This window comes from Xyrauchen texanus, chromosome 26 (assembly GCF_025860055.1).
Source record: "Xyrauchen texanus isolate HMW12.3.18 chromosome 26, RBS_HiC_50CHRs, whole genome shotgun sequence".
NCBI lineage: Eukaryota > Metazoa > Chordata > Actinopteri > Cypriniformes > Catostomidae > Xyrauchen > Xyrauchen texanus.
Genome location: NC_068301.1, coordinates 15,905,538 through 15,932,290, shown reverse-complemented (window position 1 = coordinate 15,932,290; position 26,753 = coordinate 15,905,538). Strand labels below are relative to the sequence as shown.

General features: G+C 41.2%; 1 protein-coding gene across 1 annotated transcript in view; it reads right to left on the bottom strand.

Moving 5' to 3' along the window:
- The window catches only part of LOC127619812 (CUB and sushi domain-containing protein 3-like), a 639,489-nt gene that overhangs the window by 289,618 nt on the left and 323,118 nt on the right, over nucleotides 1–26,753 (bottom strand). The window contains exon 6 of the mRNA XM_052092811.1: nucleotides 4,967–5,079. Within this exon, the coding sequence (XP_051948771.1) occupies nucleotides 4,967–5,079 (113 nt within the window). The remainder of the gene's footprint in view (nucleotides 1–4,966; nucleotides 5,080–26,753) is intronic.

Here is a 26,753-nt window from a genome sequence, read left to right as displayed (position 1 = left end):
GCTTGCTGTGTCATCAAAAGCTACAAAATTGAGTTTGATATAAGAACAGCATTGCACATTTGCAGTTCTTATGACGTTATGAAAGCTGACTCCTTATGCCAAACTCTTTGTCCTAGTATACATTACTTATCTTGGCTTATTCTTCAGTATCATGTTCACCTCCAAGTGACTTAGGTTTGAGGGAGATTTTTGCTTTTGAATTTGACACCACAATCATTTGTATATGCAATCTACTTTATATATTTAGTCACCTTAAAGTTTGAATCGTGTCTTATCCTTAACACAATGAAGCATTTTGTTCTTGCTTTTGTAGAGTTAAGGGAGAAAATGAAGGGGTAACAAGCACAACTACAAGACAGATTGACTTTCAAAATGCACATTGAAAGCTGGTATCAGGTTTGATCCACCACATAATTAGTTGTAACTTAAAAGATGTTCCTGTAATGTTTGATTTAATTTCTTAGCTAACATTTTGGATAGAATGGATATGGTGAACATGGTTAAAGGTGTGTTCAACTTGACAGCAAGGAGGTCACCAAGTTGCTATACTGTTGGTAATTAGTAGGCAGTTCTACTATATCAAAATGCATCTCAGAAGGATCATGATCTCCCCTGTTTTTGGTTTTTACAGATACTATATTTTATTCTCCCCCATTTGGAATGCCCAGTTCCCAATGTGCTCTATGTCCTCGTGATGGCGTAGTGACTCGCCTCAATCTGGGTGGCGGGTGGCGAATATCAGTTGCCTCTGTGTTTGAGACCATCAACCTGTGCATCTTATCACATGGCTTGTTGAGTGCATTACCGTGGAGACATAGCACGTGTGAAGGCTTCACACTATTCTCCGCGGCATCCACGCACAACTCACCACATGCCCCACCAAGAGCAAATCACATTATAGCAACCACGAGAAGGTAACCCCATGTGACTCAACCCTCCCTAGCAACTGGGCCAATTTGGTTGCTTAGGAGACATGGCTGGAGACACTCAGCATGCCCTGGATTCGAACTCATGACTCCAGGGGTGGTAGTCAGCATCTTTACTCGCTGAGTAATATGGATATGAATTGTTAATTTTTACTACAATTTTGTAAATGTTTGCCTCTTCTAAAAGCCGAGCGATAGTGGAAGGGAAAGTCCATGGGAAAGTCCGATAACTGATTAAATGGGCGATAGATTTTCAAATTGATTAAAAGAATGAACACTTATTCTTTCTTTATTATGGCAGGCAAAGACAAAGAGTCCAAAATGAATAAAATCCCAGATTCATTTTTTTTGTTCAACCAAAATACCAATAATAATAATTTGGTGCATAATGCAGTACTTTCAATAATAAACAAGCTTGAAACACCCTGGAGACACTTATTTTTAAATTACGAAATGATGAAAAAACTATCGGCAACTATTGACAGATTTTTGCCAATAACCGATAGTTTACAAAAAGCAGCTATAAACACAGATTAATCGGATATATCGGTCTACCTCTAACCTCTTCATGAATAAAATCTTGGTGAAATGTAACATTATTATTGAGATCTGATTATAAAACAATGACTATTTGCATGATTCCAAGAGGGCCTTTGGATAAAAAATAAAAAAATAAAAACTCTGGATTTGGATTAGCCTAAATCATTTGCAATTATGTGATGAATATAGTGTTAATTTCCTTATTAAAGATGCTAAGCACATTTTTATTTTTTTTTCAAAAGAATTTTTGCTAGGAACTAAATATTGCAAAGTAATTCATTTAAAAACTGCTTAATTTGTTTTACGGCTTATAAACTTTCTGGAATGCTTATGGAAAAATACATAACATATCCCTAAAAAAATGTCACAAGGTGCTTTTGTTTCACTCAAATGTTACAAAATATGTAGCTAGTTTTGCACTGACTTATTCATTTGTTATAAATCTTATCTTTTGGTAAGATAAGTCTATCAAGTTCAAAATAAAAAGTGATTATATAAAAAATTATAAAATCAGATTAAGTACTTTCAATTTGTTTAGTATTTAATTCACTAGATAGTTCCAAAAAATAGGCAATGCAGAACCTCATGATTATTAAATATATAAACAATCAACCAGTCATTACATTTCCTGGCAAAAATAACTATGTCATGATAAATACCTTTGAAAAACTTTGATATAAAATAAATTAAAGGATCAAATCAGATTTTGGTCAAATACCCACCACCGATTTGTATAAAGCTTTTGTTAAAGCTGGATTTTAAACGGTAATTTACATCTCAGTCATGGAGCTCTGACTCATAATTTCACAAATTGTGATATGGCCTGTTATGCTTCTCATGCCATATTCCCATATTGAATATTTGATTAAATCGTTTTAGAGAAAAGATTTCCTTCAAAAACAGAAAACATTACTTATATAATTTTTTCCAGAGTCTGATTAGTTTTATGTTTTCAGATTAATAACACCCTCCAACCAACCATCCAACTCGTTCAGAACCAATAATCAGCAAATCATTTTCACCCTGCACTCCTGGCCTTTCAAACAACCTCATGGGCTGCACTCAGAGGAAGGCCTGATGAGGAGGCTGTATCTATTGAAGCCAAACAACCCTGCCAGTAACAGCTTTATTTTCTGCAGATGAGCATTTCCATCAACTGGCATCCTGAAGCAGCAACAGCTGGTTAATGTGAATAAGGGCAGAGCGGGCCAAAATGGAATGGACTTCCATTTTGATGGCATCTCTTTCTGATGAATCAGTGGACTAAATTGGATTTTGCTGGGCTATGTCCTGAAGCACCGTGCAGATGTTGCTTTTTGCACCCCGCCACTTGTCCTGGTGGTTCAGTGTGTACCTGCTATTTCAAAAGTCAGAAATCATGCCAGTCCAGTTTAATGCAGCAAGCTTCTATTCAGCATGAAGCTGTATTCCTCTAATCTCGGATCTTAGAAACAAATCCAACCCTATCTTCAAACTTCTGCTTAAATTTTCATTTATCTGTGATGAATGCATGTACAGTATATTTAGAGGAGCATACAAGGAAGCATACTTGATCTTACAAAAGCCTCTGAAGTTCCTGACAACATGTCACTCTGACCTGGATGATCACAGCACAAGGTCTATAAAGCCACGTGCATATATAGTCTACGACATGTGAATTTAAGATGTAGAAACAACACTAAACTTCAAATCATATCATGTGTATTCTTGTAAAGACGAGGTGTTTAAAACTTAAAGGAGCATTCTGTGTTCAATACAAGTTAAGCTCAATCGACAGCATTTGTGGCATAATGTTGATTTCCAAAAAAAACATCATTTTGATTCGTCCATCCTTTTCCTTAAAAAAAGCACAAATCTGGGTTCCAGTGAGGCACTAACAATGAAAGGACCACATTTTTAATGTTAAAATATTCACTGTGTCAAAAGTATAGCCACAAGACACAAACAGTGCATGTTAACATGATTTTTGTGTGATAAAATCACTTACTAACCTTTTCTGTGTAAATTTACAGCCAATTTTACAACTTCGTTGCCATGATGATATAACGTCAACAAACCCTAAAACCCTGAACTGGCTATAAAAATTACAATTTAAACAATTTTCAACTCAAATAATGCATGAGTTATAACAAAATAATTAATTTAATAAGTGCTTTTATAAAATGACAAGCTTTACATTTCTGTGTTTAAAGCCTCCAAAAATTGTCGACATTCACTTCCATTGTAAGTGCCTCACTGTAATCTCGACGAGTAGAATTTCTTTTTTTTGTATTATTTTTTTTTATTTATTTTTTATCCATATTATGCCACAAATGATGTTGATTGAGCTTAACCTGCATTGAAGCTGGAATATTTCTTTAAGACGTTCTTTCTTCTGTGGAGCATAAAAGGAGATTTAGGCAGAATGTTAGGGACTGTGAGATGCCCCAGTCCCCATTCATTTTGATTGCACAGAAAAACTGATACAAAATTTCAACATTATTAAAAAATTCCCCTTTTGTGTGCCGCAGAATAAAGAAATGCATACGGGTTTGGAATAACATTAGGATGAGTAAATTTTGCATTTCAGTTTTGTCCCTTTAAGGCCAAAAAATTATCTTACCTAAAAAAGTTTAGGCACAAGGATTAAGCGTATAAAACAGCACTATACAACACCCAACTTTTATCTTACCTAAATATAAATATATATATATAAATATAAAGTAAGATTATAGTATACATATATATAAGGGTGGCAAACAAATTAATATTTCAATCCAGATCTCTATAGAACTGCTATAGAACAATGGAAGAGTAGATACTAGAATTGTGTTTATGGTAAATGTGTGTAAGTAGCTCACAAACACAGTTCGCAGCCAAGCACATGAGAAAATGATGACTATGGATGACCTGTCAAAGCATAAAACTTAAAAGCAGCTTGATTTTCATTGTCATTTTCTTTCTCTCTACCCCCACCATTATATTAAGTTCCCGTTCCCTTTTATATGACAGAAACAAAAAAATAGCTACTTCCAAAAAAAAGAAAAGAGAGAGAGAGAGAGAGAAAAAACATTTGTTGTTGAAATATGAGTTAGTTAGGAGAAACAGCAAAAACCAAAACAATTCAACAAAAAGGAAAGAGGCAATCAACAAAAACAACACTTTTTTCAGATTTGTAACTTTGAAAGTTAATGCAAATATAGCTGGGTGTGCTGAAGAAAATCAACACATTCTTATGCTTCCATTAACTAGAAATCTGGAAAAAAGTTTAATGCTTTCACAACTTGTTTAACCCAAAATCTCAGTTGATATTACATTCTTTTTCGTTTTTCTTTCTTTTATTTCCTTCTTTGTTTATTTCTTTCATTTTTTTGCACTTTTAATTAAACAAAATGCTCATTAATTAATTGTATAATGAATTATCCAAATAGGAACAAATTATACACTTTCACAACAGTGTTCACAGGAGCATAATTAGCCATGAAAACCATGCATTTGAAATGACACAGCAAGCAGCTTACCTTGATAATGAGCACTAAAACCTTTGTATCGATGGTTGCTATCAGTTACAAAGTGTAACCTCAGCCAGTTCTTGTTGCTAACAATAGGAGATGGGACATTCATTCCGGATAACCTGTAAAAACAAGAAGGAAAGATCTTTAAACTTCCCATTAGCAAAAACAAGCACATGTCCCATTTGCTGATGATCTGTGCCTTAAGGGCCAAGAACCAGGAAACATTTATACCGCATGACAAATATTAAGAGGGCAGTAAAAACATGTTTTGTTGGGAACGATGATCGATAGCACTGTCAAAAAAAGTTTAAATGATCACTCTGTTTAGGCCATGAAAGTAGATATTTGGATGGTCAATATTTTATATAAAACTTTCTGAGGGCTCATAATTTACTGCCAAGGTCACCAATCTAATACTTGGACATTTTGAGGCATGGCACTTGGGACATTTAACTGAGTATAAGCACCTTAACACTAGTCCACCATTAGTCATAGAGTGCAAGATGGGCCAGGTACAGCACCATGTTTTCTAGACACTTTTGGGGGGCTGTCTACATACACACACACACACACTGAGTACTGACAAGCAAAAAATGAGTGTGTGTATAGTTTTTGTGGATCAGTGTGTGGCTGCAATGGATGACAGAGGACATTCAAGCCCACCACCCCTCTCCCATCAAAATGCTCCATCTTCATCCTACATCTGTCTTACTTTATTGATGACTAACTGGAGATGTCATTAAAGGACATGGCAACATGAATCACACTTTAATGGCCTTCACAGGCTGGAGCGGTGCCATATCATTACTGTTATCTTTCTGTCTCTCACTCTCTCTTTCGCACTAACACACAGGCACACACACACACACTATAGGGCAGACCGGGGCTAGATGTCACACATTTTACTTTAGTGAAAATTTTTTAGGGTAGGCTCATTAACGTAAGTCAATTTCATAGGCACATGTCTTAAAGTAATAGTGGGGCATGTTGTCACATATGGAGCAAATTTGTATGGGGCAAATGGAACATAATATTAAAAAACATATATGAAACAGCAAAAATGTAAAAGGTAACAAACAAATAAAACAATAAATATTGTAATTAATACTTTATATTGTATGCATTTAAAAACACATGTGAAAATTTGCCCCAATAGAAAAACTTGCCCTGACCTTACATATATTATAAACACTGTTGTCCTGAAAACACAATCACATCTTTTGGCTATAATGTACCTTCATTACTTTTTTGCTCTTTGCCTGAATGAATGCTAGTGTGGTTATATTGTGTTCACTTGTTTATCCAACATCTATAGCAAAACTATGATGATATGGGGATTTTAGTTAGGTGAATTGAATTTCACATAAAATATTCTAATTTAAGAGTGTTTTGAACTGGATGTCTGAAACCAAAACCACTGCTTGAGAAAATATATCTTCAATTTGAATTTTTTATCAAAACCTTATAGTTACTATATCCCTTGTGACAACATACTACTGTGACATTTTTCTCAGCTTTGTTTTGACCATTTTTTTATTTTATTTTTTATTTTTTCTTTGTAGCCCGCACACACAAAATTCAAACATTGCATTGGAGAACTCAAATTGTGAGGCATGCCATATTTATGTTTAAGTCACAGACTTTTTTTTAGCTTGGCTTCACAAAACAAAGCATAACCTGTGCAGGATTTCAAAGAGCTCTGTAAGCCTCCCAAAGGGACAACTGATTACCTGGCCTAAAGTATCTTTGAAATATGTATTCAAGCTTACATCCAACTTGCATTAATATGATTGTCCAAGTCTTGTTATGCAGTAGCATAGTAACAAAATAACATGATTTGTGCACGTAAATCTTTCCGTCTCCATAATTTTAAATGTCTTGGTGAATTTAAAATATCTGAATGGAGTTACAAAATTAAACATCTGTTCCTATAAAGAACCTTAATTAATTATGCTGTTAGGGACAAAACTATTTAAATTCTGCTGTTTCATGAGTGTAATATAATTTAAGAAATGAAGTATGCCAAATGCCCCTCCTAAATTTAAAGGGATAACACTAGAAAAGTGATGCTTCCATATTGAGAAGAGATCCAGCCCTCATAGAAAGTGCATGAGAAGGTGAAATAAGTCATACTCTATCAAAAGTTTAAGTGATGATAAACATACTGGAATCCTTTTTCAATTAGACTGAAACACCTATGATCTATGCTACTTCTATGTCACTATGATGAAGTTAAGCAGAGGATGAATAATAATAGTGAGTAAAAGATCCTAATAAAATACAGTTTTTAATCACAACACACTAAACAAAGCATCACAAAATTATAATATCTTGGCCAAGATATCAATATAATATTGTTTTGCCAAGTCCCTGCTGATTCTAACTCCTTAGTAGCATCATGCAAAATGTTATAAAACTAAACTTTTTACTAGTGGTCTCAGAATTTTAGACACCGGTGTATACATAGATGGTGATTCTGTTACTAATTTCACTGACCAACATAAAAAGTTGCCAACTAAATGCATACAGGGTAACAAAGTTATGGACTTTAACTCTTAGTTTTTTCTGCATTTGTCTTTTGGTTGAATATAAATAATTGTTTGTGTGTGTGTGTTGAATTATTTTGCCTTTTAACACACTTTCTATGTGTGGTTGATCTCTTTTGCACAAAAAAATATTAATGTAAGAATGTGAACCAAAAATATTACAATACTATGAAATTTATTGATGCTACTATGAAAGTAAGGAAACCTCACCTAAACTGCTAAATAAATAAACAATACAATATGCACACTCACCGACCACTTTATTAGGTACACCTGTACACCTACATATTCATGCGATTATCTAATCAGTCAATCATGTGGAAGCAGTGCAATGCATAAAATCATGCAGATATGGGTTAGGAGCTTCAGTTAATGTTTACATCAACCATCAGAATGGGGAAAAAATTGTATCTCAGTGATTTCGAACGTGGCATGATTGTTGGTGCCAGAAGGGCTGGTATGAGTATTTCTGTAACTGCTGATCTCCTGGGATTTTCACACAAAACAGTCTCTAGATTTTTCTCAGAATGGTGCCAAAAACAAAAAACATCAAGTGAGCGGCAGTTCTGTGGACGGAAATGCCTTGTTGATGAGAGAGGTCACTAGAGAATGGCCAGACTGGTTTGAGCTGAGAGAAAAGTTACTGTAACTCAGATAACCACTCTGTACAATTGTAGTGAGCAGAATGGCATCTCAGAATGCACAACATGTTGAAACTTGAGGTGGATGGGCTACAGTAAAACTACATCGGGCACTTTATTAGGACCCATAGTGCTCATAAAATAGTTTTCAATCTCCTAATCTCAGTTCTCAGTGAGTGTAAGTATACAGTGTATAATTCCATAGGCCATTATTTAATTGTAAACTGAATTTCTGTGCACCAGTGACTTTAGTTTAACTTAGTATTGATGTGATTGTCCCATGTGGTAGTACCTCTCTTGAAAAGCATATTTCCACATTTGTAATTGCCTGACAGTTTAATTAGGAGTGGTGGTGGTGTAGTGGGCTAAAGCACATATCTGTTAATCAGAAGGTTGCTGGTTCGAGCCCCACAGCCACCACCATTGTGTCCTTGAGCAAGGCACTTAACTCCAGGTTGCTCCGGGGGGATTGTCCCTGTAATACGTGCACTGTAAGTCGCTTTGGATAAAAGCGTCTGCCAAATGCATAAATGTAAATGTAATTAAATAAGTCTGAATTTTGCAGTAACATAATTTCTCCAGAGCAGTAAAGGCTGGAAACTCCAGAACTCCAGTATCCTCACCCACATCACTTATTCTACCTCGGAATAAATACGCACCAGTAAAACCCTTTCACATGGATAAATGTAATTTAATCAACACAGCTCACTCCAAGGTGTCTGCACTATGGTGTGCACATGCTGAATATGTGTATGTGTTTGGATGTTTGTTAGACTGCATGGGAAGGGAAGGCAAGGTCAGGAAAAGGAAGAGGAGGATATAAAACACATGGATGAGCAAGGAGTGCTAGCAATGTCTGTGCAGTTAATCCACATGGAGCTTATATGGTGCTGGTGCTTCAAGCACTGGAAACTAATCCTGCTCAACAATGTTTGCAAATATCGTGATATGATACAGTAACATCGATTGTAGCAAAATGCAATGCATTTATACTGCATATGCATATAGAAGCAAGGTCTGTCAATGGGCCACTTAAAGATCAAACTATTTAAGTTTTGAGAGATTTTAAGAAATTTAGTATGTATATTTATCCGCACATATTTATATATGTACACACACTAAGCACTTTATTAGAAACTCTACGGTCCTAATAATGTGCATGACATGGTCTTCTGCTGTTGTAGCCCATCTGACTGGTTGTGCATTTAGAGATGATATTCTGCTCACTATAATTGTACAGAGTGGTTATCTGACCTCTTTAATCAACAAGGTATTTCTGTCCAAAAAACTGCCACTCACTGAATGTTTTTTTAATTTGTTTTTAGACAACCATTCTGAGTAAACTATGGAGACTGTTGTGTGTGAAAATCCCAGGAGATCAGCAGTTACAGAAATACTCAAACCAGCCAGCCTGGCAACAACAATCATTCAACGGTTGAAATCACTGAGATCAATTTCTTTTCCCCATTCTGATGGTTGATGTGAAAATAAACTGAAGCTCCTGACCCGAATCTGCATGACTTTATGTATTGCACTGCTGCCACACGATTGGCTGAAAAGATAATCGCATGAATAAGAAGGTGTACTGTTGTTCCTAAAGAAGTGCTCAGTGAGTTTATTTATCAGCTTTTTCAATGATTGTCTAATTTGGACCCCACTGTAATTATAGATTCTGTTTTTGTTATTAATGTTGATGTTATTAATTATGCTGATTAACATAAAATGTTGACAACAAATGCATAGTGTAACATTTCATAAACTATATAAATAATATAACTGATAGTGTTTCCACAAACAATAGGCCTTTTTAACACTTCTGCATTTGTCGTTTCACGGGGTGGCCCTTGCAGGGTAAACATTCAGTATCAACAACGGCCATTGAAACATGAGTAAGTTCTGGTATTTTTTTTTTTTCATTTAAATTTTATTATCCCTATAAATAAAAGATTTGAACCATGGCTGTGAAATGTTTCCGAAAAAATATCCATTTTGTGTGACAAGGCTGTTTTTTCATGAGACTGTTTATAATCATTTTTAAGAAATGTAATGCTAACATGCTAATGTTCTTAAAATGTAAATCAACACTGAAATATCCGATGTAGTTCTTACTCCACTTTTCACATGTTAATATTGTTATAATCAGTATAAAATACATTGTTTATTGCACAGTTCCTTATTGCTCTCTGCTGCTCTGTTACTGGGATGGTGGGGTTAATGTACATTGTGTATATATTATATAGTATTTCATTTATGAAAATAATTAGGTAAAATAAATAGGTAAATAATTTTGACAGAATGACTTGGTTTTATTAATTAGTTTTTTTAAAATCTAACATTTTGGGGAGTTTAATACACGGTTCAATGAGACATAGTGACTTTAATTTGTATTTTTGTGTCTACCCCTGCTGTAATGATGTTTTCCATTAATTGATTACACATATACTAATTCAATTAGCTGAATATAAATGATATCAATGCATATGGAATGACAATAGGGAGAGGAGCAGGGAATGGATGAGGGTAGAAGAGAAATTGGAGGAGAAAAGGTGCGGTCCCACTAAATGTTGTAAAGATTCTGTGATCATTACAACTGTCCCACAACTGATTGACTTTCTTTCAAAACTCAACTCAAAAACTCAATTTTATTTACAGAACTCTTTCAAAAACCGCACTAGCTACCAAAGTGCTGTAAATAAAATCACATACATACAGTTTAAGAATACAACAAGCATTTAAAACTGACAAAGACAGGATAAGAAAATGGACATAGTACAATTTATGATGCAATTAACTAAAAGCTAGGGAAAATAAATATGTTCTAAGGCCCCCTGAAAGACACTAGAGACGATGACTTCATGGCCAGTGGAAGCTTGTTCCAAAGTCTAGGGGCTGCCACCGCAAAAGCTCTATCACCTTGAGTTTTAAGGTGAGATCGAGGAACTGACAGACACAGATGATCACCAGAGTGGAGATATCTTGAAGGTTGATGTAAACTTATTAAATCAGAGATGTACTCTGGTGCTAACCCATGGAGAGCCTTAAATACATATAGCAACACTTTGTACTGGATTCTGTATTGGATCTGTAACCAGTAGAGGGAAATCAATACTGGGGTAATGTGGTCTCTTTTCCTGGTTCCAGTTAAAAGCCTAGCAGCTGAATTCTGGACCAGCTGCAGGTGAGAGAGGCCTGACTCACACCCAGATACAAAGCATTACAATAGTCCAAACGAGAAGACATAAAGGCATGCACAACCTTCTCCAAATCATCAAAAGAGAGGATGGACTTCAACTTTGCTATAGATCTAAGATGGAAAAAGCTATTTTTAACAACATCATTTATTTGCCGATCAAACTTGAGCTCAGTGTCAAAAATGCCATCTAAATTTACCCCACATCCCCTTTGACCAAAAAGAATAAACTCTGACTTATCCTCATTTATACAGAGACTCAAAAGAGGGTTGCTTCCCATGTAAAGGGAGAATAAAACAGGTCCCAAGATGGAACTCTGAGGAACCCCACACGTTAAAAGAACAGTTCTCTAAACAGACTGAAATTATCCTACCCTTGAGATTTGAAGAGACCCAGTCAAAGGCTGACCCCTGAATACCAATCTGGTCTCTTTGACGATCGATGAGAATGTCATGATCGACCGTATCGAAAGCGGCACTAAAATCCAGCAGCAGAAGAGCAACAGGACTACCAGAATCCACACCTATTAAATTATCATTTAAAACTCTCAACAGAGCCAACTCTGTACTATGCCGGCTCTGAAACCTGACTGAAATTTATCGAGCAAATTATTGCTAGCTAAAAAAATCATTTAATTGTGCAAGCACCATCTTCTCTAATACTTTTGACATAAAGGATCATTTTGATATAGGTCGAAAGCTGTTCATATATAAAACAAAATAATGTGTCAGGAAGAATGTTAGCATTATTGACCATTCACTTGAAATATAGCAACAACAAAAAAAGAAGATGCATTTAAAGTGAATGTTGACTGATACTGTCATTCTACCTAACATCTCCTTATGTTTTTTCTTCTGTAAGGCATGAACATTTCCACAATATCCATTTCACAAAATAAATATTACAACTGTTAATACTTAGATCACACTTTCTTTAGACTTTATAAGTTCTAAAAATAATAATAAATGTTTATTTGAGGGATTTGTAGATTTTAAGATTTAATCTATGGGTCAGTGACAATAATAACACAATAAATTATACACATCAAAGGCATCTGAAAAGAAACAATTATGATTTGATGGGAACAGTTTCCAATACAGATTTAATATGATTAAAAAAAAATAAAAATAAAAAAATATATATATATCAACATAAATAAACATAAAAGGGACATTTAAGTGGCAAAGTTAAAGAAACATCCTCATATCCATGCAAACATGGGAAATCTGGAACACAAGCAAATGCATAGATGTTTTGTCTTTCACTGTTTGGTGAACTCTGACTTGCAAATTTGTATGTAAAAAAGACACTTGACCACTTTGACTAAATAAAAAAACTACACACTTCAAAGCTGCATTGGCATGAACAGAAGAGAGTGACATCCTGTTGCCCAATATATTCATTGCGCTAAATAATTTTGAAGTAATCTGAAATTATTTTGCTTAAAGTCTAGTGTGACTGCACCAGAAAGGGATACTTCACCAAAAAAAATGTATTCTCTCATCACTAACCATCCCAGATGTGTATGAATTTCTTTCTTCTGCTTAACACAAACAAAGATTTTTCAAATAATATTTCAGCCCTTTAGGTCCATACAATGCAAGTGAATGGTGGGCAGAACTTTGAAGATCCAAAAGGCAGCAAAAAGTAATCCATTAGCCTCCAGTGGTTTAATTAATATATTCAGAAACTATATGATAGGTTTTGGTGAGAAACAGATAAATATTTAAGTCCTTTTTTAATATAAATTCTCCTCCCTGACTAGTGGGTGGCGGTATGCACAAAGAATGTGAACCGTCAAAAATAAAAAGAAGAAGAATTTGAAAGTGAAAGTGGGGAATTACACTAAAAATATTGATCTGTTTCTAACCTACACAACCTACGTACATCATATCTCTGCCGTTATGTGCTTTTTGGATCTTACAAGTTTTAGCCACCATTCACTTGTACTGTATGGACCTACAGAACTGAGATATTATTCTAAAATTTTTTGAATGTGTTCAGTAAATTAAAGAAAGTCATACACATTTGGGGTGACACTAGAGTGAGTAAATGATGAAATCATTTTCATTTTGGGGTGAACAGTCCCTTTAAGAGGAAAGAGAGAAAATGGATGTGTAGGTGTGGACAAAAGATAGAAAAGTATTGTAAAAGTTACAAAAAGTGGCAGATACAATTTAGTAAGAGGAAAGAAGGTTAAGTTTGGAGTGGAAACATTCACAATACACTTACAAATATCATCCTGTCTCTCTACATTCAGAAAGCCTTCAAGGTCTATGAGATAAGTGCCAGTCGATGCATAGTGGCACAAAGAATGACAAGTGCAGAGTCTGTTATGGCAACAACATCTTCAGAGTCATCAAAGCAACCAGAGATTACTTTTAAAGATCTAATATTAATAGCAATAAATTTAAACATGCCGCAGACGCCCAGCAGCGAAGTTAACATAGAGCCAAACCAAATTGGACAAAATTACACACTGGTTTATATGCCAGCTTTAATACAGTGTGGATGTGGCTGGTTTTAAATACTTCTCAATGACTGAGATGCATGTGAATGATTTGAATGGCTTACTGAAATCAATAAAACTAAATGCATCAGAAGATGAATGTGACAGGGCGGAGGGCGGGGCCGGGTCGTGATTATACAAAGCTATTATCAGGCTAATTAAGCCTCCGAGAGGGATAAAGGCTGATTGCGGATGGTGGTGCGACGAGAGAGAGATCGTTCATGTCCGTCATGTGTGTGTTTTTGTCTTTTGTTTAAGTTTAATCATTAAAACTATTATTTATATTGTCAAGCCGGTTCTCGCCTCCTCCTTTCCACTGAACTGCTTTAGAGCCATAGAGCATGCACAGACTCCAGACATTGAAATGTGCCTTCAAAACACATCGACTTTCTTAAAAACACTTTAGAAAGGGGAATGGAGACAAAAGGGAGAGAGCCTTCTTCATGAGGTAAAGACAAATAAGAGCCTATCGTCATTGACCATAATGGACTTGGCAAGCTTTTAAGCATTTGCCATTCGAGTCACATCTCTTTTTCAGATCAATAGCTCTCAGTGGTTCTGTGCAAAATTAGGAGAGATTCATTATTAGCAAATGACAGCCGTTAGCATGTTCCTTAATCAAGGAATCTGTCTTAATTGCCTGGCCTCTAATTAAGACAGGTTGTGTTGAGGCACCGTAACGGGGAGGGGAGGGAAGATTATTACGATTCTAAAGGCCCTGGACAGTCATGGGGCCCAGCAGAACCCCTGATAATTTTTCTGCATGATTTTGTGATTAATGGCCATGTCGGATTCAGCCAGATGACTGAAGATTGCTAATAAAAGATGATCTAGTGTGTGTGATCCCCCTTAAGACCGTTAGTGGTTTATCCCAAAAGCGCTTGTTAAGTGCTAAATGCACTTCCCCTTTGTGCAGCACGGCACGACTCGTGCACATCCTTGCACTGGGTGCGTCATAAACAAGGCATGACTGAATCGTGTGGAGATCTAAACAGTGCGCCTAAGACCACAAAACCTGAATAAAACCGATAATTTTCTACTTTGAAGCACTATGGAGAATGTCAAACATCTTACGCCCGTTTCACACATACTCCGTGTGCAGTGCGTATGCGGTACGTATGCGGTGCGTATACGGTACAGGAGCAGCACGCGCTATAGTGCTTTCACATATGCTGCGTTTGCAGTGCACTACTGATCCACAGTTTCCGTGTGCCACAAAATCAAAAATGTGTAAGGAATTTTGATTTAAAATCCAAACGTTAACTTTGAGATTGTTTAAGGCATTGAAACAGTATGAAAATTAATTTTAATCATTGTGATTCTTTGTTTTACATGTAGTTCGAGTTGTTGACAGAAGAAAAGCTATTGCGCTATATCTGTTGCTAAGAGGGAGAAGAATGAGACGCATTTGCGTTCACTCTGTCTTTTTTTTAGGGTAAAAAAATCATATATGATGGCATTTTGCAAATTTTGGGACTATAATCATACTTTTTTGTTTTTCTTGACCCTGTAATTTAGTAACTGTAGAACACATTAACTGTAATTATGCGTATATGATGAAATTATTACAGTTTCTTGTCAATCTATATCTATTTTAATGTGAATAATGCGCTGCCACTTTAATTCAGTGCGGTGCAGCACAGCAAAAATAGACTCGGTGCGGAAACCATCGCTGCACTGCTGTATACGTACTGCAACTGGAACGGATCGATGGACTGCATCCGCGTGCAGTGTAAAAGCTCTAACCTGTTAACATGGGTACGGAAAAAAATACGCACCGCATACGCACTGCAAACGGAGTATGTGTGAAACGGCCGTAATGTTGGAAGACAGACGCGACAGCACTGATGAGGAAGAGTAAACATAATGTGTTCCATTACTGTAACACAAACTGTAGTAACAGGAAGAGGTGGGTAGTAGCGCTATATTTACTCCATACAGTAACTTCAAAAAAAAAATTACATTTCAGAGTAGGTTTAAAAGTGGGTACTTTTTACTCTCACTCAAATACATTTCTAATTCATTTATTTTTACTTTTACTTCTTTAGAATGGCCCGCGTTCCTGTTGTTACATTACTGGGTTTAATTTTAGTTAATGTGTAATTTATTGTGAGATTATTGAATGGGACTCTTACGAGAGCGGAAGTTCACACAGTTGTGCATGTTGACATAGACTGAAACAATTTCTTCACTCCACACAGTAAAACAAGAATAGTTTCATCATGCAATGCCTTAATTTAACACCAAGACAAGCTGATATTTCATTATTGATTTAAATCACAGCTTCAAAATCACAGCTACTACTTAAGGCAGCACGTCAAGGTAAGTTTTGGCTCTAATGCTAACACCGGCTTTTCTGTGTAATGTGATGGTAATTTTCAGGGTGATAATGTAACTGGGCTCTTATGACATCTGCTTTTAAGTGTAAATTTTTATCGTTCACTCGTTCACTCAATGATTAGCCATCTATGGTCAAACCTCTTGTAATTATAAAACATGAATAAAGTAAAATCAAGGGCTATAAAGCCTGGAACTCTTTGAATTATGGGCCAAGCTATCAGTTTTTCACCTATAAAATATGTCTGCTTTTAAGTGTACATTTTTAAATGAGTGCAGCAACATATCAGTGTGCTTTGTCCCGCCTCCTGCATGTCATGAGCAGTATGAAAATCAAAGTTACGTGTAAATACCTTTTGCTCTGCTGTTCATGTGATTGACAACTGGAGTGCAAACAGACAGCATTTCTGCGCATGCACAGAGAGGGGCGCGAGGCATGTGCGTGAGAGATGCGCGGGCGTGAGGTGATCGTATGGCGAAGAGAGTGGCTGAGTCCGAAATCATTCACTCATTCACTAATTATAGTATATCGGTATAAACCGAGTGTCTGAACTCTGGGGCTATCACAGAAACAATGTCACATATGCACTTATAAAATACTTGGGCCTTACTTGTTATTATTATTAAATAATATATCAATACAATAAATCTTCCGTCTGCTTTTAATATATACTGTGCGTTAATATAAAAAGTAAACACATTTGATCAAATAAAGAGAAAATTTTAATATGTATCTGTATGTTATTATGTTATGTTATGTATGTTATTACAAAATGACGGACACCCAAAATAGTGCAATATATAGTGAATATGGATCAGTTTCAGACAGCGAGTATTCCACTACCGGGGTTGGTGCCCTACACACTAGTCTGCGTACTCTGCAATTAGAGAGCTGCGGTACTGCTGTACAAAATTAATGACTTAAATTTGATTTAGTTGAATTCCTTTCCTACTCTTAATCAAGTAATTATTTATGTTAGCAGTTTTATTTCTACTTGAGTAATTCTTTTTTTAAGTAATTGTACTTCTACTTGATTACAGTTTTTGGCTAATCTACCCACCTCTGGTAACTGGTATGATTTGGCAGAAATATTATAAATTAATTTTAAAACTATAAACAAAGGCAGTTTTAATGATCAGTTTTAATCTTTAATGTTTAGAGTACTATTTTTCCATAACAAAATGCTAGTTTGATAGAAAACATAGTAACTATGGAAATACTCAATGATTAACCATCTATGGTCAAAAATAATAATGTAAAATCAAAGGCCTGGAACTCTTTGAATTATGGGCCAAGCTATCAGTTTTTCACCTGTAAAATATGTTCTATTCTAATGCTTTTGCAGGGGGAAAATCTAGTTCCCCTTCTGTCACTCACTTGACATTGTGTCGATTATAGTGATACAAGGGGTCTCTTCTGAGAGCCTTGCATACCTCTGAAATTGAACTTGAGAAAAGGCCAATGTCAAGTTGGCAGACAGAATTTGCATGCTCCGCCCCTTACATACGGGTATAAAGGGAGCAGGATTTTGTCTTCGGAGCCGAACGGTTGTGTGACCAGCGAGCTGTGTGACACACGACTGCTTCACCCACCTCTGCAAGAGAGCTTGCTGTTGGATCTGACGGCACATTCCAGCAGCTTTCTCCTCTCTGCACGCTTTGCAGACACTGCCACTGGGTGCTTCGACAGTGCTTCTCTTATAAAAGAGTTGACTACTCTGAAAGAGTTTATTTTCCTCTAAAAGAGTTTGATTCTGGTAAAAGAGCAACATACACAAGCAAGCGTTGAACGTCCTTTTCAAGACGCGTCTTTTTAAAGATGCCCTTCTGTCCATTTCTGACGGTCATAAAAGCAGTCTCGTGTGCCTGGGCTGCGAACACACGCAGATAGCGTTTTATTAATGGTTTATGTTCTCAGTGCGAGAACATAGCAATGGCAACATTGCGGTCGCCGCTTTCTTTTCTCACGAGAGAATGCCACTTCAGCCACCCCCCGCGTCGTTCCTTCTTCCCATGGGATTGAGGACGACCCGGCTGGTGATGAAGGCATTCGTGGCCAGCCGGAATTCTCCTTTGAGCCCCTGGAATTGGATGCCGATTTTGCCGCTGCATCGGAAAGCATCACAGCTGCGTCTGATGCTGATGACTCGCCTGGGCTGCCACCTTCGGGTCCGCTCGCCCAGTCTGAGCCTGACACACGGATGTCCGCTATGCTTTCCCGGGCTGCCGTGAGCGCGAGGTGGACTGGAAACCTCCGTCCCCCCTCATGGCTACTCGATCGGTTCCAAAGGGCCAGGGTGCCGCGCATAGCCACGCCCCCCCCGGTACCTTTCTTCCCGGAAGTGCATGACAAGCTCGTCCGCTCATACTACCCTGGACAGTGGGGCGGCCCACATCCCGTTCCTGACATGCTGCAGGAACTGCGCTCTGCCACCGACCATGCTCTCAGAGCTACGAAGGTCACAGCGCAAGCGGGCGATGGCAACCCTTGTGGTCCAGGAATGCCATATAGGGCTCAAATTGGCACACTGTTGACAAAGCCAGCTTCCCATCTCTCAGTTCGGTCTCGAATATTCGACACCTGAGTAGACAAATATCGTGTTGGACTGGAACCCTCCAGCCTCCCTTGAGCACTCATGGCTCGTTGATTGGTTCCTGGGTTGGGGTGCCACTCACGGCCACGCCCCCCGGTTCCTTTCTACCCGGAGGTGCATGACAAACTCATGAAGTCATGGTGGGCAAATTTTGCTGCCTGAAACAGACTTCTGGGTTCGTCCGCTTTCACTATCCTCGATGGAGGGGCGGCCCACGGGTACACGGAGATTCCCAAGGTGGATAAGCATTTGCGATGCACCTGTGCCCGCAGAACGCTGCCAACTGGAGGGATCGTCCGGCGTTCCCCTCCAGGGCCTGTAGGATTACATTGTCTCTGGTGACCAAAGACTACGGTGCTGCTGGACAGGCCGCCTCTGCCCTGCCTGCCATGGCCCACCACACCTACAGCCAGCCAGTTGTGACGAGTCTTGAGGATGGCCCAAGAGGCCCTCCTACTCCTCAGTCCCTATCTGAACCCTATGCCGGTTTCGCAGAGCAAGGTAAGTGCTTTGAGCTCCCCCTCAGCACAGCCACATCGGGTCGAAGCAATGCTCTTCGATGTGGCATTGTCGGCTCCCTCCCTGCCGTGAGGCCCCACCCACAGGTACATCATCATCAGGTTGCAATAAGATAAGGTGCCCAGAGTGAAAAGTTTCAGGGAGCTCAAAAATCCTAATGCTGCCCTTGCACACACACATTGGTATCCCTATCATCATGAGGACTAGCCATTGGCATAATGTTTTTTTTATACTGAGTAAAAGAACGCTGGATTGAAAAGAACGGAGGTGAGCTGATGTATCTTCTCAACTGTAAATGCTTTTTCTATCAGAAAAGATGCCTGATAGAATGAATCCTGAGATTTTCCTACTAGAACTACGCTTACATTTAAAATCAATGTATACCAGGAAAGTTTTTCCTTGTGCTTAAATGTGCTAGTTTAGTGAAATCAGTGTAGATTATTATCGCGGTTGCTTTTATTACACAATACAGTTGAAGTCAGATGTTTACAAACACCTTAGCCAAATACATTTAAACTCAGTTTTTCACAATTCCTAACATTTAATCATAGAAAACATTCCCTGTCTTAGGTCAGTTAGGATCACTACTTTATTTTAAGAATTTGAACTGTCAAAATAATAATAGAGAGAATTATTTATTTCAGCTTTTATGTCTTTCATCACATTTCCAGTGGGTCAGATGTTTACATAAAATGTGTTAGTATTTCGTAGCATTGGCTTTAAATTGTTTAAATTGGGTCAGATGTTTTGGGTAGCCCTCCACAAGCTTCTCATAATAAGTTGCTGGAATTTTTGCCCATTCCTTCAGACAGAACTGGCGTAACTGAGTCAGGTTTGTAAGACAAGCCACCTTGCTCGCACATGCTTTTCAGTTCTGCCCATAAATGTTCTATCGTATTGAGGTCAGGGCTTTGTGATGGCCACTCCAATACCTTGACTTTGTTGTCCTTTGGAGGTACGCTTGTTGTCATTGTCCATTAGACCTATTTGCAACCAAGCTTTAACTTCATGGCTGAAGTCTTGAGATATTGCTTCAATATATCCACATCATTTTCGTTCGTCATGATGATATCTATTTTGTGAAGTGCACCAGTCCCTCCTGCAGCAAAGCACCCTCACAACATGATGCTGCCATCACCATGCTTCAAGGTTGGAATGGTGTTCTTCGGCTTGCAAGCCTCACACTTTTTCCTCCAAACATAACAATTGTCATTATGGCCTAAAAGTTACATTTTTGTTTCATCAGAACAGAAGACATTTGAGGACAAGATCTTTGTCCACATTTTTATGGTGGTTTTGGAGCAGAGGCTTCTTCCAGCTGAGCAGCCTTTCAGGTTATGTCGATATAGGACTTGTTTTAATGTGGATATAGATACTTGTCTACCTGTTTCCTCCAGAATGTTCACAAGGTCACTTCACTAATGAAAGCCCAGAGTCATGGGAACAAGTACAAAAATAAGCATTTTATAAAAAATACAATTAGAATAAAACACTTAATCTTAAAATGAGAACTGGCCATAACCAGAAGTTGATGCAAATAGCAGGACTCACAACTGGAGTTATATGATATAATATATACAATTATAAAACACACACACACTGTTGTTGTGTTTCCATGTTTTATGGGGACTTTCCATAGACATAATGGTTTTTATACTGTACAAACTTTATATTCTATCCCCTAAACCCAACCCTACCCCTAAACCTAAACCTCACAGAAAACTTTTGCATTTTTACATTTTCAAAAAACATAATTTAGTATGATTTATAAGCTGTTTTCCTCATGGGGACCGACAAAATGTCCCCACAAGGTCAAACATTTCAGGTTTTACTATCCTTATGGGGACATTTGGTCCCCCACAAAGTGATAAATACACACTCACACACACACACACACACACACACACACACACACACACACACACACACACACACACAAAATAAGTGAATAAGACTATCAGTGACAAACACCACCACCAGTACAAGTGGGAAAGAAAGCTGGCCTCCCTGCCTTTTTGCACCCAGATCCCGCAACAAACACAACCGGGTTAACAATTTAATATTCTAATCACATCACTTCATAGCATTGGCATAAACTCACTGAAACACAGCAGATAAAACAGGCCAGGGACCCATCAGAACATAGTTCTCTTACGAGAGGTTCTCTCGTATTGCGTAAGCTAGCTTACGCTACGGGAAAGATTCATCTTTTCTGAGATATTGAAGCCAAAAAATTATCCTTAATTTTTGTATCCATTGTCAACGCAGTCGCGGCAGCTGCAGACCTTGAGCCGGGCTAGCTAGCGAGCTCATAGGTTGCTCTGTGGCAACTGCTGCAGCCTATAGACGAGCTTGGGCGAACTCGCATCCAATGAGAGGCGTCCAGCGCTCACTGCATCAAAGCCCGCCAAAATGGGCGTGACTAGAGTGCATATAAGCGTAGTTCGTAGGCTGGAACCCTGATTTTCATCTCTTCAGCGAAGCTCTCCGCATCGCTGACCTGGAAGCCGCGTCGCCGTTCGAGGGGCATCTAGCAAGCGTGGACGGCGCTAGAAGAAGCCGGCCGTCTCAGCCACCTTCAGCCATCCTGCGAGCTACGCCATTCGACGACGTATCCTTTTATTCAGCAAGCTAGTTCTCACGAACTATTCACAAAAGAGTACGAGCGTCTTTTTCAAGATGCCTCGCTCCACTTGCGCCTCATGTCGCCCTTCTCAGCACAGGAGACCGCCACATCATCTGCGCTCTCTGCCTGGGACTGGGGCACGCAGAGCTCGCCCTCGCTGAGGCGGATCGCGATTCTGCGAGGAGCTACCGATGTCGACCCTGCGGGCTCGACTCGAGCCGATCAAAGCAGAAACCGCGCGCCGCCTTACCCTCAGCCAGCGCAGGAAGAAGCGCCGCTCACAAAGGCTGCCGGAAACTGTGGTTAAGCGACTGCCTCGCCGGAGCCTCTCCCTCGAGCATCGCTTTCACCCTCCCGCCCCAGCGACGCGCAGTTGCCACCGAGCGGCCGCACTGCTGCCATCTCGGATGACGAGGCGGAGGATAAGGGCCGCTGTTCCATCATGGCTTCGGACAGCGAGGAGTGGACAGGCTCCCAAGCCTCCTCGGCCCAGGAATCCAGCAGGACCCGCGCCCGAGTCGAAGGGAGTTAACACGCCTCCTCACACAGGCCGTCGACCGCCTCGGGCTCAGTGGTCACCGCCCCTGAGCAGGCACCCAACAGACTCGGCGGCTGCTTTCTTCAAAGCCATCGCCGCTCTACACCCGCGGCCGGGCCGCTCCCTTCCTGCCGGAATTACATACGGAGCTTGCAAAGTCATGGAACGCTCCTTTTTCAGCCAGGACCCGTTCCACGTCTCCACCTCTCTGCGTCGGTGGGCGGCGCCACTGAGAGAGGCTACTCCTCCATCCCCAGGTCGAGGACTCGGTAGCAGCACACCTTTGTCCGCCCTCCGCGAGATGGCGTTCCAAGCCTGTGCTCCCGTCTAAGGCCTGCAGAGCGACTTCGCCTATGTTGGCGCGCCTATTCCGCCGCCGGCCAAGCCGCATCTGCTCTGCACTCAATGGCCGTTTTACAGATCCTACAAGCAGACCTTCTTCGGAGTGGGATGAGAAAGGCAGGCACCCAGAGGCTGTTACTGATCTACTGGCGCGACAGACCTCGCCCTTCAGCTACCAAAGCTGCAGCCCAAGCTCTAGGGAAGTGCATGGCCTCGCTGACTGTGACCGAGAGACACTTATGGCTAACACTAGCCGACATGGGAGAAGCAGAGCGCTCCACGTTCCTCAACGCACCGCTCTCTCCGACCGGTCTCTTCGGCTCAGCGGTGAGTGGCATTGTTGACCGCTTCTCAGAAGTCCAGAAAGCCACCCAAGCCATGAACCTCTTCCTGCGGCGTCGCGCTAAGCTCCTCTGCAGGCCGCTCACGTGATCAGCCTCCTGCACGAGCCTCTTCACAGCGCCCAGTTCAACAAACTCAGACTTCTCAGCGTCGACAGGGCGGCCGCCCTCGATCACGCTCAGACAGCCGCCGCAGACCGCCGCCCCCCCGCGGGCCTCGATTTAAGGTAACGCTGAAACCAGAGCAACCAAAGTCTTCCTAACTTTGTTGAACAAACGACGGCTCAGTCCCGCCGCGGCTGGACCACCGTCAAAGCTTTGCCCCCTGTCAGTCCCCTTCTCTCAGGCTACTACAGTGGTGAATTTAGCAGTCAACAAGCCGGTGACACTGCCCGCTTGCCTGCACTCAAACGCCGTTTTCATGGCGAACCAAATAAATCTTGTAAAGAGCAAACATGTCTTATGTGTAGAAAAAGTGCCCACAACCCAGTGTTCGCCCCTACACACAAGCATAACACATCCTGTGCCCCTATCAGAGCATGCTCTCATAAAGCGGTTACGAACCGCTCGAGCGTCAGAGTCAATGAAGGCGCCCACAAATGCGTCGCAGCGCCCATTCTCTGCCCGCTCTGTCACACGACCAGCCCTATGTGTAGAAAATGTGCCCACAATCCAGTGTTCACTTCTGCACACAAGCACTGCATGTCTCGTGTCCCCACCAGAGCACGCTCACATAAAGCGGTTACTGAACCGCTCGAGCGCTAGAGTCAATAAATGCGCCCACAAATGCGTCGCGCGCCCATTCTCTGCCCGCTCTGTTACACGGCCAGCAACCATTCCTCTGTGTGTAAGTCCCGTGCCCATGACTATGCTTGCGCATCACGTAACAGATGTGACTCTTTCCCCATTCATTCCAATCGGAAGTCACTCACAAAACAGCCTGTTCATGCTGTCTGCGATCAATCATGCATGAACACACTAAGCACGCTCACACATTTTGTTCAGCGCTCTGTGTGTGGCAATCAGAGCGAATTGGCCATTCACCCTCTAGCGTTACGCTTCAAAGCGTGGGAAGCTATTCCAGGGATATCCAAGTGGGTGTTAAGCACAATACAACAGGGCTATTTGCTACAGTTCGATCGCCGCCCTCGCTTCAGAGCTGGCTCGAAACCACTGTGAACACGGAAGCAGCGTGCATGCTTCGTTCAGAAATAGCAAGCCTTCTGTGCAAAGGGCCATAGAAAAAGTGCCACCCTCTCTGAGCGAGTCGGGGCTTTACAGCCGTTATTTTCTTGTTCCCAAGAAAGACGGCGGCCTCAGACCCATATTAGATCTCAGGGTTTTGAACAAGGTGCTTGCAAAAGACCGTTCAAAATGCTTACAATCAGGAAACTCCTCGCGCATGTGCGCCAGGGGACTGGTTTATTTCTCTCGATCTGAAAGATGCATACTTTCAGATTCAGATAAATCCCGTCACAGGCCATTCTTGAGATTCGCCTTCGACGGCCAGGTTTATCAATACACCGTCCTTCCGTTCGGCCTGTCCTTAGCACCCCATACTTTCACGAAGTGCATGGATGCGGCGCTCGCACCCCTCGCGGAGTCAGGGTTTGCGAATTCTGAACTATTTGGACGACTGGCTGATTATGGCTCAGTCACATATGGAGCTTCTGTCTCACAGAGCAGTTCTCCTCAGCCATCTGAACAGTTTGGGTCTTGCAGTCAATTGGACCAAGAGCTCACTAAAGCCCAGTCAGACCATTTCCTTCCTGGGAATAGAACTAGACTCCGTGGCAATGACGGCTCGCTTATCTACACAGCGCACGACGCCGTGTTCAGCGACTAGCCGCATCTTTTCAGATGAACAGCCTCACGCCTCTGAAGAAATTCCAGAGAGTGCTAGGTTACATGGCCTCAGCCGCAGCAGTACTTCAGCTGGGTTTACTGCACATCGCCCGCTTCAGCATTGGCTAAACACCCAGCGTCTTGCCGGGCTTGGGCCACAGGCCGCCAGCCCATCAAGGTGACTCAGACCTGCATATCAGCTCTGCAGCCCTGGACAGTGGCCGAATGGTATCAGCGGGGAGTGACAATGGGAGCTGTATCTCGCCGAAAAGTCATCTCGACAGACGCATCCAACACGGGTTGGGGCGCGGTCTGCGAGGGCTCTCCGGTTTTCGGCCTATGGTCAGTTCAGGAAAAGCTCCTTCACATAAATTGTCTGGAAATGATAGCGGTCGAGCACGCACTCGGCGCTTTCTCCCGGTCATTCAGGGTCACCACGTCCTGGTCCGTTCGGACAACAGATCTGTGGTATCCTACCTAAACCGTCAGGGCGGTGTCAGATCCAGGAACCTCTTCCATCTGACAAAACGCATACTGAGTTGGTCCCAGTGCCACCTGCGCTCGCTGAGGGCGACGCGACGTGCCAGGCCACCTGAACGACGGCCCGGACAGACTGTCCAGAGACAATATTCCCCAGGGGAATGGTCCCTGCACGCTCAAACAGTCCCGACGTTATGGCACCTATTCGGCAGAGCAGAGATAGACCTCTTTGCGTCCAAAGAGAACTCTCACTGCCCAATATTTTTCTCGAAAAGCAAGGACGCGCTGGCCCAGGACTGGCCCAGACGCCCGCTTTACGCCTTCCCTCCCGTCTCGCTATTGCCACAGGTAATGCAGAGGATCAGGGAAACGCGTCACTCGGTGCTCCTCATAGCCCAGCGTTGGGAGAATCAGACATGGTTCCCGGAGCTTACGCAGCTGTCACTGACAGCGCCGTGGCCCATCCCAGTGAGAGCAGATCTCCTCTCTCAAGCTCGCGGCACAATCTGGCATCCCCACCCAGAGCGCTGGGCGCTGCATGTGTGGGTGATCAACGACTACCCGTCGCTCTGCCAGAAGGAGTAATAAACACCATCATACACGCTAGAGCCCCTTCCACGAGAAGACTCTATGCGTCAAAATGGTCTGTGTTCTCAAAATGGTGCACCGACAGAGACCTGGACCCGCTGGACATGTGGGGTGTCGTCGCTGCTCAGTATTTCTACAAGAGCTGCTGGATAAGGGCAGATCCCCATCCACGCTCAAAGTGTATGTGGCGGCCGTTGCGGCGTTCAGCTGAACCCCTGCACGGCCAGTCATGGGGTAAAAACGAGCTGGTCATCCGCTTCCTCAGGGGAGCTAGAAGGATGAACCCCGCGCCCCCATCGGTTCCTATCTGGGATCTTTCTATAGTTCTCGAAACTATGAAAGCCCCCTTTCGAACCACTTCAATCCGTGGATTTGAAATACCTTTCACTCAAAACCGCTTTTCTGACTACCCTGTCATCAGTCAAACGTGTGGGAGACCTTCACGCGCTGTCTGTCAGCGCTGCGTGTCTTGAGTTTGGACCAAGTGACTCCAAGGTCATTTTAAAGCCTAGACACGGCTATGTTCCCAAGGTGATCGGTACTCCTTTCAGAGCACAGGTCATTTCCCTATCGGCACTGCCAGCACCGGATAGCGACGCGACGCCAATCTCCTTTGCCCGGTCAGAGCACTGAGATTGTATACTGCGCGCTCCGCTGCTTTCAGACGCTCCGAGCAACTTTTCGTTTCGCTCGAGG